Raw genomic sequence first — 17565 nt, 5'->3', positions numbered from 1 at the left:
CTCCCCTAGAACTGTGATCTATCAACAGCATTACAACTGGATTACTGCTCTTCCTCAGTAATACTATCTAACTTTGTCCCTTTAAATTGCTGAAAACTGAAGCCCTGAAGCCAACAGCTTCCAGCAAAATAGAGACGGATGGTGCTGAATTATGTCATCATTGATTAACAAAGCAGAAGAGTCAGAAATAGCATTGATTGGTGCTCTTCTTATTCTGTCATTGCCTCAGATTTTCCAGTTACACTCTTAAAAATATAGGTGCTTCAAGCGGTTCTTTGAGTGATGCCATCGAAGAACCACTTTTGGTTCCATAAAGTGTTAATATATGAGTGATTCTTTATATGTTTAAAAGGTTCTTCACCCTCACACATTTCTAATACAAACATTTTTGGATTTTGGTTTATGGAACTAAAAGTGGTTCTATTATGGGATCACACAAGGAATTGAGGAAGCACCTAAATTTTTAAGAGTGTATAAAAATGCAGCTCTGGCAGAATTGTCACTCAACAACGCTCTCCTCTTGGCCGCACTCAACCCCAACGTCCTCTTCATGCAAGCAGTTATGCTTGCCTATTTTAGCATGTTTGCAGTGCAGTAGTGTCCTTTCCGTCCCCTCACATTCCACATCGTCCAGCAGGATGCTGAGGTTGCTGGCCCCTGGGCCCATTTCGGCCCGCTTGGCCACGCGAACGGCTCTGGGGAAGCCTAGCTGCCGACAGACAACAGCTGCCGCTTTAAGGTTGAACAGGTCGTCACACACTGTGCCCCACTCGCCTTTAAAAAAGATTTCTACTCGACCGCGATCCGAACGGTTATCAGCGCTGACAAGCCTAACCTGCCCAGCCCTGGATCTTCTCCGGCCCCCTTTCACTCTTTTCCTGCCCTTGCCTCGCTCCTTTTTAGGGGAGTTGTCCCCTGGCTGGTCAGACTTGCCCTCTGTGACTTCTTGAGGCTTATCATCAGATTTAGGGAGCGTGAAATTGGGTTGCTGTGTCTTTGAGGTGGGCTTAGAAGCTGTGGTCCAGAATACCGGCCTGGGGGTGGTCACTGAGTGAGCCCAGTCCAGATGGGTGTTGCTTGGGCCGCGGGGCCTGTTGGTGGATGGCCGGAACGTGTTTGGTGGAGTGGCCCTGCGAGGTGTGGTTGGGGGTCTAGTCATGTGGGATGGGGCAGGAGTCTGGCTTGATTTTATCCGCAAAGTGGTGACATATCCTGGCCTTGTGGTTGTGGTCTGGCCCAGATGTGGATGCACAGTAGCAGCTGGTGTCTGCAGTCTCCTGGGAACCGCAGGGTTTGTTGTTCCTGGTCTGGAGGTTGGCTTTGGTGTTGGAATCTGAGGCTTTGGATTAGATGCCTTGGGCTTTGGAGTAGGTGTATGGGCTCTTGAGTTTGGTGTTTGCGTAGGGGTCCTTGGAGCTGCGGTGGGAGGCTTTCGTGTGGCTCTTGCTTTGGCTTGACTTGTGGTTAAACCAGGTTTAGTGGTTGCCTTGGTTTTTGGAGGAGCAGTCGTTGTGGGCTTCTTGTTAATCACAAACTCTGGGAAAGAAAGACCAACACATGAATTCCATAGCAGCATTCATACCACTCATGTAACACCAAAGTTGCCTATGAGAAGAGGATGTGGTTTGTGTTTGTTTACAGTATCTCTTACCCTCCCTAGGGTAGAAATGAATCAGTTTGCCTTTGACTTGAACCGGGGAGGGCTTTTTGCTGCATTTGCCTGGAGGTGCTCTCCTAAATGACACGAAAAGCTGTGTCAAAGATGCCACTTGTTCAATAGTCGCTAAAGTTAGCTTTGCAAACACTCTTGTTATTACATCACCATTATAAAAATGAGGCTGATGGCACTTATCATGCAATATTAAACTGCTTGCTGGTTAAAACTGCTCCAGTCCTCTGAGTATTGGTTGTGTATGCACCCCACAAGCATTAACACCTCTAAAAGCAGAACATGTCTGAAATCTAATCACATTTTATGCAAAAAAACTTGCTCTTAGGAAGACTGTGACACATTATGCACACCATGATTAGCATTATTGTTCCAGAAGGCATGTTGCTGCTAACAGCTGTAGGTTTGTAGGTACCTGGATGGATCCACTATTTTATACATCACTCCTGCTCTGGCGGATGCACTCGGCACTCCCGTAGCTAGAAAGTACAACTCACCTAAACCAGAGACAGAAAACAGAGGAAGAGGCATAATGAAAGAGGAGTTATGATGAGGTTTGCTGTTGATGTGTGCATGATTCTTGTAAATATTTAATGGACCAGAAGTCCAAGAGTTAAGATCTCACTATGTTGCCATTGCACAGGGCAGCCACCTCAGCACCACGGCCATGTGGTGGAACAAGAAATGTTGAGAAACAAGAAAGCACTGTTCCTTCACTCCCCTCGTTCCCACTTCCTGCCAGATGAGATCAAACCGCTGACCTTTTGGTCCTAAAGTTGCTTCTCTAAACTTCTCTAGGCCATAGCTGCCCCCATAGGGAATGTGTTGACTAGGGTTCAAACCCATGTCAACTGTTTGGAAGTCATCTATGCTTACCACTAAATCATGACTGTTTAACTATTACTTTCTTGTCATTACCATCTTACTACAATAATAAAAGCACTAATTAAAAATTAATTATGCCATTTTCATTAAGACATTTTAATGTATGGGAAGAAAGTGAGGTAATGTAGGTATGGGGACATCTTCTTAAACAAAAAGATTCAGATTCAGTGATTCGGTTTTAGTTCAGGAATCGGTTTTCACCTAGACACACACAGCTACTTCTCAAGGTTACCTGCCTCGTCTTCACCAAAGGATATAATATACTTGTAGTAGCTGTTAATTAGCCTGGGAAAGCGGCAGGTCTTGTCTTTTCCCATGCAAATCTCTGTGTAGTCCCAATTTCCAGTGTCTGGGTCCTCTTTTAGAGACATGAGTCGCCTGTGGATCAGAAAGTTGTAAGAGAAACATTTTAAGACCAACATACAACTGGATTGGTCCAATATTGTCATAACATTGCCAGGAGTCATCAGTTTCAGTCCTGTAAGGCCAGAGTTAACCATACAAAGCCCTCATTAAACATACCGACATCTGGTAATTAACTGCTGAATTGAATTTTAATTGAAGTTTTGGTGTACTTTGACCCTCCAGGGCTGGACTCTTGATGTATAGTTCATCATTTGTTTATCATTATAGAAAATGAAAAAGAAATGTAATAAAGTAAATGTGGCCACTCTACCCGCTCATGAAATCTCCAAAGATGTAGAGACCATTAAGATTTGGCATCTCACAGCCCCTGTAGATGTAGCCACCTGTTACTGATTTCCCCAGCTTATGTGGATAAGCGAAAATGGGCAGGACATCATCTGGGAAAAAGGGTAAAGATGGCAAACATCTTAATGTGGACTCAAGACACATAGGGCCTTACTAAACTAGGCAGTTATGATTTCTTTAGCACTAAAAGTTTCTGGAAACTAATGAATACACATCTAAAAAGAAAGCTCAAGGAATTTTGTCCAACCAGAATTATGTTTTCCTGTGATATCCACTGTAGGTAGATACAGCCAAGTGACCTTTACTATTGATTAGGACTCCAGGAGCTGGACAGAAGACCTAAGGCACGAAATTAGCTACTAACTAAGGGGTATCAAATACAGAATATAGTATAATGTTTGTGTAATATTGTCTAAGTACAGCATTTGAAATACAGCCGGTGCTTATAATGTCCTGATGCAATGCTGAACCATTAAAAAATGTTTTGATTTCAAATGAATGAAGTTGATGGTTTAACCCTGAAATAGTGACACCTGGATAGACACTTGCATGCAGCCTACAGGGAAAGTGGTACCTTGCTTATATGAACACCCATAGGGAAGTAGCCTAGGGGGAATGACCACACAGTGATGGTTAGTGAGAGGGAGAAAGACACACCCAGCATGCAAATAGGTGTTGACAGCAGCCAATGGGAAAGGTGAGAGGGGTGTGGGTGGAACCTAAACTAATTAAAATCATCATCAATACCGGTCACTGTTACTTTCTAACACTAACAGCATTGAGAAAGTAACTCTAAAGTCAACACTACACGTCTCTAGAGTATGTGACAATGGGAATGCTGGCAGAAATTATCATAGAGCTGTACAGTACTCTACTGTACTGAAGGGCTAGCTCTAATACTCATAGTTCTACTGGAGGTACGTAAGGGTATACATGTCAAGCTACAGCTCCTGTACCTGTTCAGCTACTAAATCTGGAACAGCTGAAGCTCTGGAACTCACTCAGCAGAACCCAGAAACACCAAACACACACAGTTAAGAACATCTGCTGTAGAAGCAGAGCTGGAAAGGCTGGCTTACCGAGCGAAGAGTTTAGACAGAGTTTCTTGTCGTAACAAGAGAACCCCTCTTTTGCCCTCCATCCATAGTTGCCACCTTTTTCAATGAGGTCAACTTCCTCAAACTTGTTCTGACCGACATCACCACAGAACATGCGACCCCGCCCCACACCGGTGATTGGATCTCCTCTGTCGATGGAGCACCGCCACATGTTTCTGACTCCATAGGCGTAGACCTCTGGCCTTGCGTCTTTCTCTGCGATGAAAGGGTTATCCGGTGGAATGGAGTAGGGCACACTGTCTTCATTGTCATTCACATCAACTCGTAGAACTTTTCCTAGTAGAGTAGACCTGCAAAACATAACCAGGCATTAAAACCCATCTATAATACAAAGACGAACCATGAATGCAAGGGAAATACAATGGTTGCGAGCTTTAGCATTGAAATTATTCAAATCGCACCTCTCTCTCCCTTCTCTCTTTCACTCGCTCATCACACATGCTTGCTTACAGCCCACAATGCCCTATGTCAATATTAACCATGGTATGAGTGCACTCTCTGAAGAGGCCTCTCAAACTTGTATCTTGCCTTTTCTTTTTTCAGTTGTTTATACTTATAAAAACAAATGGCATTCCATGCCTGTGCCCAGAACCAAATGTCGTGATCAGGACACAAATTACAAAAGAGTAAAATGTCAAATTTCTGCCAGGTTAAAAAGTATTTTCCACCTTCCAAATTTCTTCAATTTTTACACAATTAAAGGTTTCAGATTATCCAAGACAAAGGCAACTCAAGTAAACACAATTGAACATTTATTGAAGATGAACTGGGTTCAATTTCACTGAAGTGAACACCCATAGGGAAGTAGCCTAGGGGGAATGACCACGCAGTGATGGTTTGTGAAAGGGAGAAAAACACACAGCATGCAATTTTTACACAATTAAAGGTTTCAGATCATCCAAGACAAAGGCAACACCAGTAAACACAATTGAACTTTTATTGAAGATGAACTGGGTTCAATTTCACTGAAGTCAAGGTTACACTATGCAATTTTAGCCCTGATTCGCAGAGTCTGAGCTGGTTGGCTGTAGTCTGCAGATGTTCCAGTATTCGGAGTGTGTGAGCAGACATGTATAAAGTACTAGACACCCAGACTTGAGTAGTACTAAAAGTATTGCAAGTAAAGGTACAAGTATTGTGTTATGTAGTCATTACAGAAAGCCATCAAAAGTTTGAATTCCTTTGGCTGTAGTACAAGGACAGGAATCTACAAGACAGAGTACTTGAACATGGAGTCTTCAATTATTTCTCTAAACAAACTTGCCCAAAAGAAAGACTAAACAGAATTTACTCAACCTGCCACATACAAGTATTTCACATGTGAGGAGAGCAGCTTAAAATACTGAGCTTAACTCTCGGTAAACTAAACTACAGCTAAAAGATCTCAGGCCATTAGGCCACATACGAGTATTTGAAGGTGGTGAAGATGGTGTTTCTTCTGGTGGTTCTTTCAATCTCTAAATAAACTAACAAAGCTTTAGTGTTAGTGTTCTCACTCTAGCAGCGGCTTGAAGTGTTTGATCTGCTTAATGTTGAGGCGGCTTCATAAAAGGAGTAACGATGCAGCACATTAAAAATGTAACAGAGAAAAGTATTAAACTCATCCAAAATATGTAGTGAAAAAAGTGGACGTACGAGAAAACAATAATACTCCAGTAGATACAGATACAGCATTTTATCACTTAAGTACAGTAGTAGAAGACTTCTACTTCCTTTCTATACATCTCTGTGTGTGAGGGATGCTGTAACGATTGGGGTTCGGAGGCAGGTTTGCAAGTGCAAGTAGGGTAGCCTCCAATATGTGCTGTGCTACTCATCTCCAACTCCATGTTCAGTCTGTTTAGACCATGCTAACTCCATCCTCCCATCCACAACCTCACCCTAAGGCATTTTTACCTGTCTTTCGTTTTGGGTCAGTGCAAATGGTGGCATGAATCTGCATCTCCTAGGTAACGCGAAGCACACACGTTTTGGGGCATGTTTGATTTGGTCCAGCAACTGGTTAAAGTCAGGTCATTGATGATCACTAGTCGTTTAGTGTGCGCAAGGGCATTATTGTAAAAATCAGCAAACCTCAGTCAGGAAGTGTGAGATACCCAGTCATTTTATAATCAAAGTTCTGTAGTCTACCCATGGCTTAACCACACTCAGGCATGATTACTGACAGACTTGTTGAATCTAAACAGCACTTAAATAGAACCTTTTTGGCAATGTGAGGTAGGCTCGAAGGTCTCAAAAGGGAGCACATGATGCAGCTACAGATTGAATACAAATGAAATCTACCAGTCTGGAAAGAGTTACAAAGCCATTGCTAAGACTCTGGGGCTCCAGCTAACCACAGTGAGAGTCATTATCCACAAAAGGAGAACACTTGGAACAGTGGTGAACCTTCCCAAGAGTGGCCGGCCTACCAAAAATTCACCAATGCACGACAATGCATCGACAATGTACACGATTCTACAAAAGGAAAGGCACTGGACAACAGTGGCATCCATGGGTTTGCCAAAAAGCATCTAGAATTTTGGGGTAATATTCTGTGGACTGATGAGTCGAAGGTAGAATCTTTGGAAGGCCTGGTACATCTGGCGTGAAAACGTTTTCACATCACTGTATGCTGTTGTGTTCTTATTGACCTTTCCTCTAGCCGTACAGGCTTTTACTGTTCCTGTTATCAGTGCGGTTGCTGCTGTCATAAAAAAGCTGGGGAATGACCTACGCTGACCACAACCAGACACGGCAGGATGGATTCTTAAGTGAACTGGAGCATCTTAAGGGCTCACATTCAAATACCTACAAAAATCTCTAGATGCAGCAAGACAATAACCTGAGACACAGGAATAAGGTTCACATGATTTACAACCACAAATGTTTTCCTTTACTGCAGTATACACTAATGGTCAAAAGTTTTAGAACATCGCCAGTTTTGTCAGTAGTCCACTGGCAGTTTTGCACGGCCCAAGCAAGCATGCTTTTTTGTTTTCCCATCTTAGCAATGATTTTCTTACTGCCACTCCTCCTGCCAAACCTGCAGCTCCAACTTCTTTTCTCAGTTGAAACTCAGACTTAGTCTAGTGTTCAGCTGTGCTACAAGATGTTGTCACGTGAGCTGCCTTTCACACAAGCAATCTTAAACTGGTCTTCTGATACTATGATGGATTTGAGTCTGTCAGACCTCTTCCTGTACCAGACCTCTTTAGTTTTCTCCAGTTTCCACGAGTCTTTCGATGGTGTAGGAAACTGTACTCGCCACACTCTGGCCTTATTTCTCTCTAAAGGAAAAGGCTACACTTATAAGTTATAAGTGTCCTTTTCCAGATGTGATGAGAGCAGTCTGAATGTGCAATCTTGTGTAAATGCTGCGGTAGAGAGTGCTGTTCCAACATTGCTTTCATACAAATTGTTTGCATCAATTTTCAAAGCTTAATTTACTTCCATTGCTACAGACCAGCTGTATGTTGTTAACCAATGACTCAAATGCTCCTTTTTTAAAATAATGTACATTAGTTTTCAGTTTTTAGTTTATTTTATTTATTTTATTTCCTCAGAGACCATGACAGTTTACTTAGCTTACCTTTAAACAATTTGAGGCCAGTAGACTCGCCATTTTAGGTTATTCACTGGACTTGAAGTGCTTAAATGCCAATAAAAACTGGAAAATTAGAGGGTGTCCTGAAACTTTTGACCAGTTGTGCATGTGAATTACCTCAAAAATGACAAAGACCCCCTTTTTGCTTTGGCAAAACTATGACGGCGGGTGGACTTACAGTATATTTACTGTATTAAGACAGTAATACCTTATATACTTTTTTTTTTTAAATCACAGACCTTTGAAAGAACCATGAATGGGCTGGGGTCAAGTCATGTAAACATGGTTAATATAGTATATATATATAATTTGTAAGAAATTATTACTTATTATTTAATGAATTTCCCCTTTTGCACATCATGCACTGTAATAAGCCATAGAAAATGAATCTCTAGGACTTCTAGGATCTCTAGCTATATCTTTCCATAGGAGCACATTGTGACTTCAATACCTTGTTGTATCCTTGAAGCAGTCACTGTGCGCCACAATGAGACATTTAACATGTAGTCTCCATATAACAGTCCTGGACTTCATCCAGTGGGCTGGTCATTTACTTCTCTATCCTGGCACTAAGGCTCTAAAGCCATAGCCTATAATGTGTGGGTATGGAGGGCCTACTTCTACGTCTGAACTGTTAAGTCAGAACTGTGAGCTGTTGTGAGTTTCAGAGTGGCACTGTGCCCCTCTGTAGATTCGCTGGGCGCTGCTAGGTTTGTCCCTGCCAGAAAGGAAAGGTGAGGTAATACAGCCAATGCTAATATTTTGATGCTGAGCCTCTGTCTGAGTGAACCTACGCTGGTTCCTAAGGGTAAATGTTTTCAAAATGCCATAGAAGCCAACCAGCTAGAGTAATACATAGCTTATTTTTGTGCCAATGGTATGCTTCTTTTTTTTGACATACTTTGAATCTGGCAGTTTTTATGTTGTGTTCTAATTTCATGATGAATAGACTAATAGAAATGCTCTAAAGGGAGCATTTTACATTTGCTTCAATTGGAAGTTAAGAAGGCTTGTTCCTACTCATGTAAAGTTACTATTTTGGAGATACAGTTTTTGTGCGACACACAACAATATGGTACACACAGAAGGATGTGGCTGATGCTATTAAAATGGATGGAGCTGCTTAAACTCCAGTTCCACTCATTATCTAAGGTCATCATCAACCAGCCGACTCATTTTCTAAGACATTAGGCACTGTCCTCTCTACTTTTTGACAGCCATTTAAGCCTAATTTGACTAATGAGCATTGGTCACGCATAGATCTGTGTAGGACTATGAGTCTAAAACACTGTTTATTAGCGTGACTGTCTCAGCCCACATGTTTTTCTTTGTTTATTTATTCATTAGAAAAGTTGGTCTTTTCTACAGCTGTTGAAGATAGTTTTACCTACTTATTTTGAGAATTCCCAAACTGGCCAAATGGATCTCCTGCTCTGCCTCCATCTCCTATAAAGATGTAAAGGTATCCGTCCAATCCAAACAGCAGCTGGCCTCCATTGTGGTTTGATGCTGGTTCCACAACTTCCAAAAGTGTCCTGTTACCCAAAACAAACACTTTATCATTGAATTGCTATCAACAGTAAGAAAGCAGCTTATCCTTGACTGAATAAACACCTAACAAAAACACCAAAGACCCTGCTTTCGCAAGCACCGTTGCTATTTGAACGACATAGGCAGAATGCATTTAAATAGACTGTTGACGGGGTGTAAGATAGCAATGAGCATCATGGCATGCCTTGCGCTGGGTGTAGATACAGTACCTTCATTAGTAACAAGATACGTTGGGTGTCAAAGGTCTACTTCTTTAGTTTTGCACTGAAGCTACAGGGCTAATGTTAAACAATTAGCACCAGGCAAACTGTATGCCTATATAATTACATATGGTACCATGGCAGGTTTTAAGCAGGTCTAACCTCAAATTGACTTTTGAGGGGACTTCTGACACTCCATGACATTCTGTTGTCTATAAAATGTACAATAGTAGCAGACATCTTTTTTTTTACCCAGTTTACTCCTCAATTTAGTTACGACCAAAGCTACGACCACCCCAATGTGCTTAAATGCATCTCTTAGATCTGTTGCTAATTCAGCGTCATTGACTGACAGCTTAAAATTCTTGAAAGGAAATTCTAACTCTGATGTCCCGCAAAGTCTAGAACTGCCCTGATTGATGGGAGAGGGTAGAGGGCCAGATATGCTCTCTTGGGCTTAGCTTAGACTTTTGCATCATTTAGGTACCCCATTTTTGTACTTTTCTTCATGTTAATAAATGGCAAAATCCCACAAGCTCACCTCTCGGAAGAGTGATCCAGCATGTTCATGTCCATGTCGGACAGAGTAAACTCGCTGATCCTTATCCTCTCCTGTTTGTTGACGGACACTGAGTAATAGACGTAGGCCTTCTTTACCACACTGAACCTGGGGTGAAGAGCAATACAGAGAAAGCCTCTCTCATCCCCAGCCCAGGGTGAGGTCAGCACAGCCTTGGTAAGGTTCAGGAAGGGCCTGTCAACCCTGGAGCCATTCGACAGGTATACCCACACGTACCCCAGCTGCTCTGCTACAAAGAACCGGTGTGTGCCATCGTCTGCATGTATCATCGCTACAGGGTTACGAAGACCATTAGCTACCTCCTGTAGACAAAGCTGAAGGCAGCCTTTAGGATCAGCTTGAACGTTACCCAGGTTTGCGTTCAGCTCATCACTGGCCAGGACATTTGGATAGCAGTATTCTGGATCTTTTAGTTCCAGGTAGTCGCAGAACTTTTCTCGGTTTTCCTCAATTGTTTCAGTGATGTTGTTGTTGGTCAGCAGGCTGAGGCTATACCGACACTGATGCCAGAAATCGTTGCAGTAGCCGCGACACAGTCCAGGGAGCTCCCGCATGGGGGTGTTGGCGTCCTCAGCATCGTACAGGTGAGCTGCATACGGAGAACATTCCTGCAGGAGAGAACATTGGCTATTTTAATGTGGGGCAGCATTCGTAAGACTGCATGGCGCCCACATATAAGACTTTCATGACATCGGTTGCAATTTTAATGTCATCCACATAACAACTTGTGTTTGAAATAAGGCTTGGATGTACAGTTCAAGGGGAAAAGTACATACTGACAATTTAAATATGTTCTTCAGACTCACACATCTCATGAAAAAATAGTTCTTTAAAGAACCTTTCATCTCCAGGACCTTTCAGGAACGAAACATGATTCGTCTATTGTCTAAAAAGCCTTTTTGCACCTTTTACCACATTTTATCCACACGTTATAGCTCTTTAGTTGTTTCCAACCCTGCTCCTGGAGAGCCGTATTCTAAAGGATAAAGGATAAAGGTGCACGTATTCGTTCTATAAAGAACCTATAAAGAAAATGACATAAGAAGTTTACATAACCTCCACATACATAAGGTTAAGGCTGTAGGAAGAACCCATAAATTGGCATAAAACAGTGGCCTCCAACTCTAAGACCCTCGAAGACCCTTCTTATCTTTTTATCCACCCCATATGATAGAACTCAGAAAGTCAGGAACTTCTTGGTTAGTTCTTGATTAGCTGAAAGAGGTATGTTAGATTTGGGTTAAGTTGAAACCTGCAGCGATGTAGCTCTCCAGGAGACACGCTCGAGACCACTTTGTAAGCATAACCCCTTTGAAAGGACAGGGTCTGTCACAACATCGCCACCTTGGCATTTGGCTTTAGACACACAGGTGGGCAGAATCCACTGAATTTCTGGAGAACATTTCCACCTCTTAATACAGATTATGATGCCTTTGATATATATAAAATACATTCACTTTTTCTCTCTCGCACGCTCTCTCTCTCTCTCTCTCTCTCTGAAAGCTTTTTTTTCTCCCTCCTTCCTTCAGTAAACGTGCTATTCTGCACGTTCTCTTTCAAGTCAAGTTCCCAGCATTTAGTCCAGCAGCTGGTGAAGGATATTTGGGGCTAAAAATACAGCAGCTCTTGGGCACTTTGGCTGGTCCAAGCCTTTATTACCTCTCAACCACAACTCTACACCCATTTACACTGGGCTGTTCTCCGCGACAGTCTCAGTACATCTGCTGCCCAGGCCGGAAATCATCCCAAATGACTACTATAATGACTTTGTACAAATAAAAGAAAATTGAAGCAGTTTGGATGTGCTGGTGCCCAAGTTGGCAGTATTTTAAACAGTTTGATACATGGCCAGTTTATAGTGGAATAATGCTGGTCTGCTTTCTTCTGAACACAATTCAAACTAAACATGAACCCATTAAGAGGCTTATTTGAGGTGTACATAAACGTCTGGCGCTTGTTGAGCCACAACTCATATGGGGAGTTATGTAATGTCTTGGCCTTAGTACATTTGGGTGAAAATATTGAAGAGGGAAGAAGTGTTAAAGAACTGGACTGAACTGAATGACTTTTCTGCTCAAAGATCTGCCAGACGGTAGTAGTGTTTGGCCTGTTTTCACAGTCAGACTAGTTGAGCTGCTGAGGTTCTGCTGAGGAATAAATGACACCTTGATTTCATGTGGAAAAACGTAAGAGCTAAAACCTTGGTGAAAGAATGTAAAGTTTCCACAACGTTTTCCACAAAGCAACTATATACTTTCTGACCCCCTTCTTTTCCAAATCCATTGTTCTACAGCTCTGTAATTCAGTTAGCTGGAATAAACAGAAAGAGGCACTTGAAGGGCGATGAAACCAGAGCATTGCCCTCATTTCAACTAACACCACTGTTTTAAAATGGCCTTCAGTGCTATCTGAGAGACCAGACAATCATCTAATCAACGGCCCATCTCCGACTTCTCAATACTGTGTTCTCTTCAATCTCTCTGTTTATTCCCCTGTTTTTTTTCTTCAGTTTTAACCTCCACAGGTCCCTCTCTCTCTTTTCTTTCTATCTTGTGTGTTTAGATTTCACAGACAGTCTGTAATTGAGAAGCTCTGGAGGTAATTGAGATTTCTGATCTGTCAGAATCCACTTGGCTTCAGCTCAGATTGAAAACAGATGGTTCTTGCCCCAAACACTCAGGCACCCCATTTGGCGCATTCCACTGGGGCTCTAAAACCCATCAGCTACTTTCTGTTGACTGACACAGAGTATACCGGCCCACCACAGTGACGTATGTATAGTTGCCTCTACACACTGGCCTGGCATCTGCAGAAATGATGTATTGGCAAGTGAACGCATATTAAATCTACTCAATATCAAGTACTTCCTATTATGAGATTGCTGTAAGAATATTATTCAAGATTATTCAAAGAGCCTCTTCTAATTTGCTGCCTAGGTTACGCCTCATTTAAAAAGCAGTCCAGGCTGAAGTGCTACTTACAGTATAACTTCAGGGTGAGTGGATGGGACTATACTGCTGCAGGCTAAACAGGAATAACAAAAACAGTAAACAATGTTTTAACATGTACTATATAATAACTAATAACACTATATAATTACTATATAATAACTACTAATAACTATTTTATTAAAAAATAATTTATATTCTTATTCATTCTTATTCATTCATTATATACTTGCTTGTATACTTGTTTGTTATACATTATATAATTGTTTGTTAATGTCCATTAAGGTCAAATCTGTGTAGGTATTGTTGCACAGTAGAGCAGTGCATCACCACACCAGAGTCTGCTAAACTGAAAGGTCCTCTGCAGTCAACTGTTTTGATTAGCTTTTCTTGCTCTTTCAGATAATTGTCTTGGTTCCACATTCCTGTTAACTGCAAATTATGACCCGAGGAAACAGTTCCTTAAAAAACACTTCTTATAGCCTGCTTTGTGGGGATCCATTATGTAAATGATCAGAGCTAGGCAACTGCTATTGCTGCTTATTGCTGGGCCAAGGTTTGAGGAGTTATCATCCTGAGGAGCTTTAGTCCATACAAGCTAATCCAGGTCTGAGACCTTGGTAAAAGTTATCTGAGAAATTTTCAGCATCTTGCAGAAGATAGTAGGGATATGGAATTCAACACTGCCCCAGTTGCTCAAATCCATTATTAACTCATAGCTGCTATCTCATTAGAGCATATTCACTGTTCCAGTTTTTCTTGATGTCTATGTCCTATTTCACTTTTGATTTTTTTTGTAATTCATGTATTTAATTATTTCTTTTGCTCGGTGCCACAATCTCTCTCTGGGAATATGGAATATCCTGTCCCTGATTGGAAGGGAAAAGGATGTTTTTCTTCTCCCCAGGTCCACAAGCAGCTCTCTGTAGCTGAGATAGATGTCCAAACAAAGGCTATCATTGAGCAAAGCTTCCTTTCCAAGTGGTGGAGGGATGCAGGCTTTCCCTTGCCCAACCACACAATCTAGTTTCAGGGCATTCAACACCAGATAAGTCTAGGAGTAAAGTAAAGCTAATTAACATGTGCCATTGCAATAGTCATTTTGGTCCTATATAGTTTGGATCTAAACTTTCCAAGGCAGTGTAGGTATGAGACAGCCATGACTCAATGTTCACAGAAAGCTTGTGGTTTCACATAATGATACACTTTGGTTCTAAATGTTCATGCATTTATTTGCCAAGAGCCTGACTTCTCTATAAACAATATCATGAATCACATATCAGTCGTGCATACCTTAGAATTAAGATATTAACTGTCCTTGTGCAGCAAATTAGTTTGACCCAGTCTTGTTCTGCCTGAGTAGACAAAGCAAGGCATATTTAGTCTTTTAGACTTTTAGGTGACCATGCCCTTTATCGTATGCTTAAGCAAGATAATGCATAACCAAGAACATTCCTTCCAGTGTGTATAAGATAAAGACCAACGTCCTGATTGGTCAACCTAATACGAAAACCATGACCTGAAATGTTCCACCATTTGAGCAGCACACATAGGCACCTCCCTCATACTTATATGATGTAACCTCTTCATTGTAAACATCACCTCGAGTGAAACACACAAGGTATCAAGCTATTGCTATTGGCATGCAATAAAATAAGAGCATAACACGCATTTAACATGCCATTATTTTTGGGCATATGACTATAAGAACAGTATTAATAAGTATTTTAATATTTGGTAAAAGTCTTTGGCTGAACTCATCTCCTAAAACCTCAGTATCTTTACACATGGCACAGCTTTTGCTTTAGGAGGACCAACCCACTGGACTCAACACTCAAATCACTTGGTGCCAAAAAAATCCAGCATGAGCAGTCATGTGCTTCTGTTTAATGACAGCACTGACAGGCTGGTTCCAAGGCTTCTTACCTGGCACAGAATGCTTCGGATGTACTTCCCACAGGCCATGTATCCGGAGTGATCAAAGTATTCCATAATGTGGTAGAATTGCTGGGAAATCTGGTTGTCCCTGTCCAAGTCGCAGCAGCCAAACTTGGCATACTCCTTACAGAAGACCAGCGGCTCCTGAGGCTGGAACGGAGGCTTGTAGTCTAAGCATTGTGGGTGGGCATCTACCTGCTGGGGGCTCAGCCACAGCAGCAGCACCAGCAGCAGCAGCAGGAGAAGCTGGCAGAGGGAATGGAGACGCCAGGCTCTCCAGAGCCTCCAGAAACTCATTGCAGTAAAGAAAAGTAAAGCAAGCGTCCCTGGCGACAAAGGGGGCTTTTACCGACTATAACGAATGCCTTTTGGTGTGTGTTCTGCCCCGGCCGCTCAGCAAGCTGCGGGGTGCCTTGGCCGGTTGTCAACGCTTTCACACGTGTGCACACACACTCTTGTTGGACATGTGCTCCACTGGAGAGAAAGCAAGCAACCAGACTGAAGCTGCACAAGGCCCTCTCATTCAACAGTCTGAACCACAGCCACGCGTACACACGGGACACACACACACACATGCAACATCTGCTCCCTCCTCCTCCTCTCTACCCATGTCTCCTCCTCTCCTTCCTCCTTTCACTCTTTCTACCCTTTCTCGGGCAGAGGCATTCCTTTCCTCTGTGTCTGGCCTCATCACAAACTTGTAGCCACCCTCCCCCATTTGCTGGACGCCTTTGATTTGTCTAGAGCTAGAACGTGTAGCTCTTCACATTATATATATATAATATTTAAATATTATATATAATATTTAAATATTATATAATATATCAATATTTTAGTTTATGTATTAAACTATAATAAAATCTCATCACATCAGATTTTATTATCATTTCTGTGCAATGTCTCAGAATTAAAATATTTGATTGGATATTAGAGGGCTATAAATAAATAGAAAGGTATGGTAGATGTGTCCAGAATGATGCAACAGAATCATGGAATGGACTAAAAGTTGCTGATCTACACCATAGTGCAGTCATCTGCGTTTTTCAACTCTTGGTGGATAAATCAGAGGATTACATTGTGCCTAAAAAAGGGATGCAGTTACTGTAAGAGACTGTCAGATGGGGGTCCCCCCAAAAAACTCTGCTTTGAGCCTCCAGCCATGCGACTCAACTCATTCGTCCTAAACTGTGCTCAGCTTGCTGTGCTCTGTTGCTCACAGCTGGTATGAACAGCTTAACTCCACCGTTGTTGGTTGCCTGCATGACTTGCTGTTAAGACAAGGCATTTCAGGACAAAATAGCTGAAGGGGGCATAATATGCCAACTAGGGGTCCAATTGTCCCTTATGGTGTCAGGTTTGTAACATTGAGAATTAATAATACATTTATAAAATAAATACCTAGAATTCATTAGATCTGAAAATTAGGATAAAATGGCAAGATAGAGCACATGACATAAATGAATATACATATGAACAGACTCTCTTAGGATGAAAATATGGAATGAGTGACTAAGTGGAAAGAGGAGGGTCCAGACGGGTCTATGATGGAGATCAAGACATCAAGCTTTAGGGGTGTAACAGAATCTGACAGATAGCTAGACAGCAAGGGTTGATAGTAACACCATACTACTGTTCCTGCTGGTGTTCACAAACATTAAACTTCATGACACACCATATAGACAAAAGTATTGGAAAATTAATCATTGAATTTATGCAGTCTGCTTTTACAAGCAGAGTTGTTCCAAATGAATGCCTATGTGTTTAGAATGGGATGTCATGTGTAGGTGTCCCAATACTTTCCCATGTCCAAAAAGTGTGACTGTCACACATAAATCATAATCTGCAGTACAGAGGGAAGTCAACAATGAAACTAAATACAGTGTTTATTTAAATTTAAGCAATGACTATTCGTATTTCTGCCTTTGCAGTGTAATAGAGCTTTTTTTTTAATCGTAGGCCTCAAAGACATGTCCAAACCCTCATCTGTATGTCATTTCCTTGTCATAGGAGCCTTAGCTCTTTCAACCACCACCCCCACAATCTGTTAATTCACTGTTCGGGTTTCACATGAAGTGATGCCGAAGTTTAAAGGAACAGTATCTCACACTCTTTGTACATAGCATGCTGCAAAGGCTAATGCTATGCTGTAAAGCCTACATGGACTTATCAAAGTCGCCAAAGAATGCATTTATTTAGCATTTTAAGCTGTTCTTTAATGTTACACATCTATTTACAACCCTGTTATTTTGCCTTAGAATGAAACAAGCTTATTTCTCTTTTTACAGAGGGCTTGTGGGAAAAAAAGTTCTGCTTTTATTGGCTGGTTTACAGCACTGCGATGGCTCACAGAACCCACATTTTATAGCATAGTTTTAACTC

At 41.7% G+C, this 17565-nt stretch overlaps 1 protein-coding gene across 1 annotated transcript; it reads right to left on the bottom strand.

Moving 5' to 3' along the window:
* Positions 1–499: 499 nt before the first annotated feature.
* On the bottom strand, positions 500–15483 carry LOC140575218 (HHIP-like protein 1). Its single transcript, XM_072695440.1, has 9 exons — positions 15175–15483; positions 10262–10908; positions 9361–9504; positions 4345–4673; positions 3231–3357; positions 2787–2932; positions 2085–2166; positions 1652–1734; positions 500–1536 (listed from the first exon to the last, which is right to left on the bottom strand). The coding sequence occupies exons 1-9, from the start codon at positions 15481–15483 to the stop codon at positions 500–502; spliced, it is 2904 nt and encodes a 967-aa protein (XP_072551541.1).
* Between the last annotated feature and the right edge of the window lie 2082 nt (positions 15484–17565).

Source organism: Salminus brasiliensis, chromosome 13, assembly GCF_030463535.1.
Source record: "Salminus brasiliensis chromosome 13, fSalBra1.hap2, whole genome shotgun sequence".
Classification (NCBI taxonomy): Eukaryota; Metazoa; Chordata; class Actinopteri; order Characiformes; family Bryconidae; genus Salminus; species Salminus brasiliensis.
The sequence above is the reverse complement of the archived record's forward strand: the minus strand, read 5'-3'. Positions and strand labels throughout refer to the sequence as shown.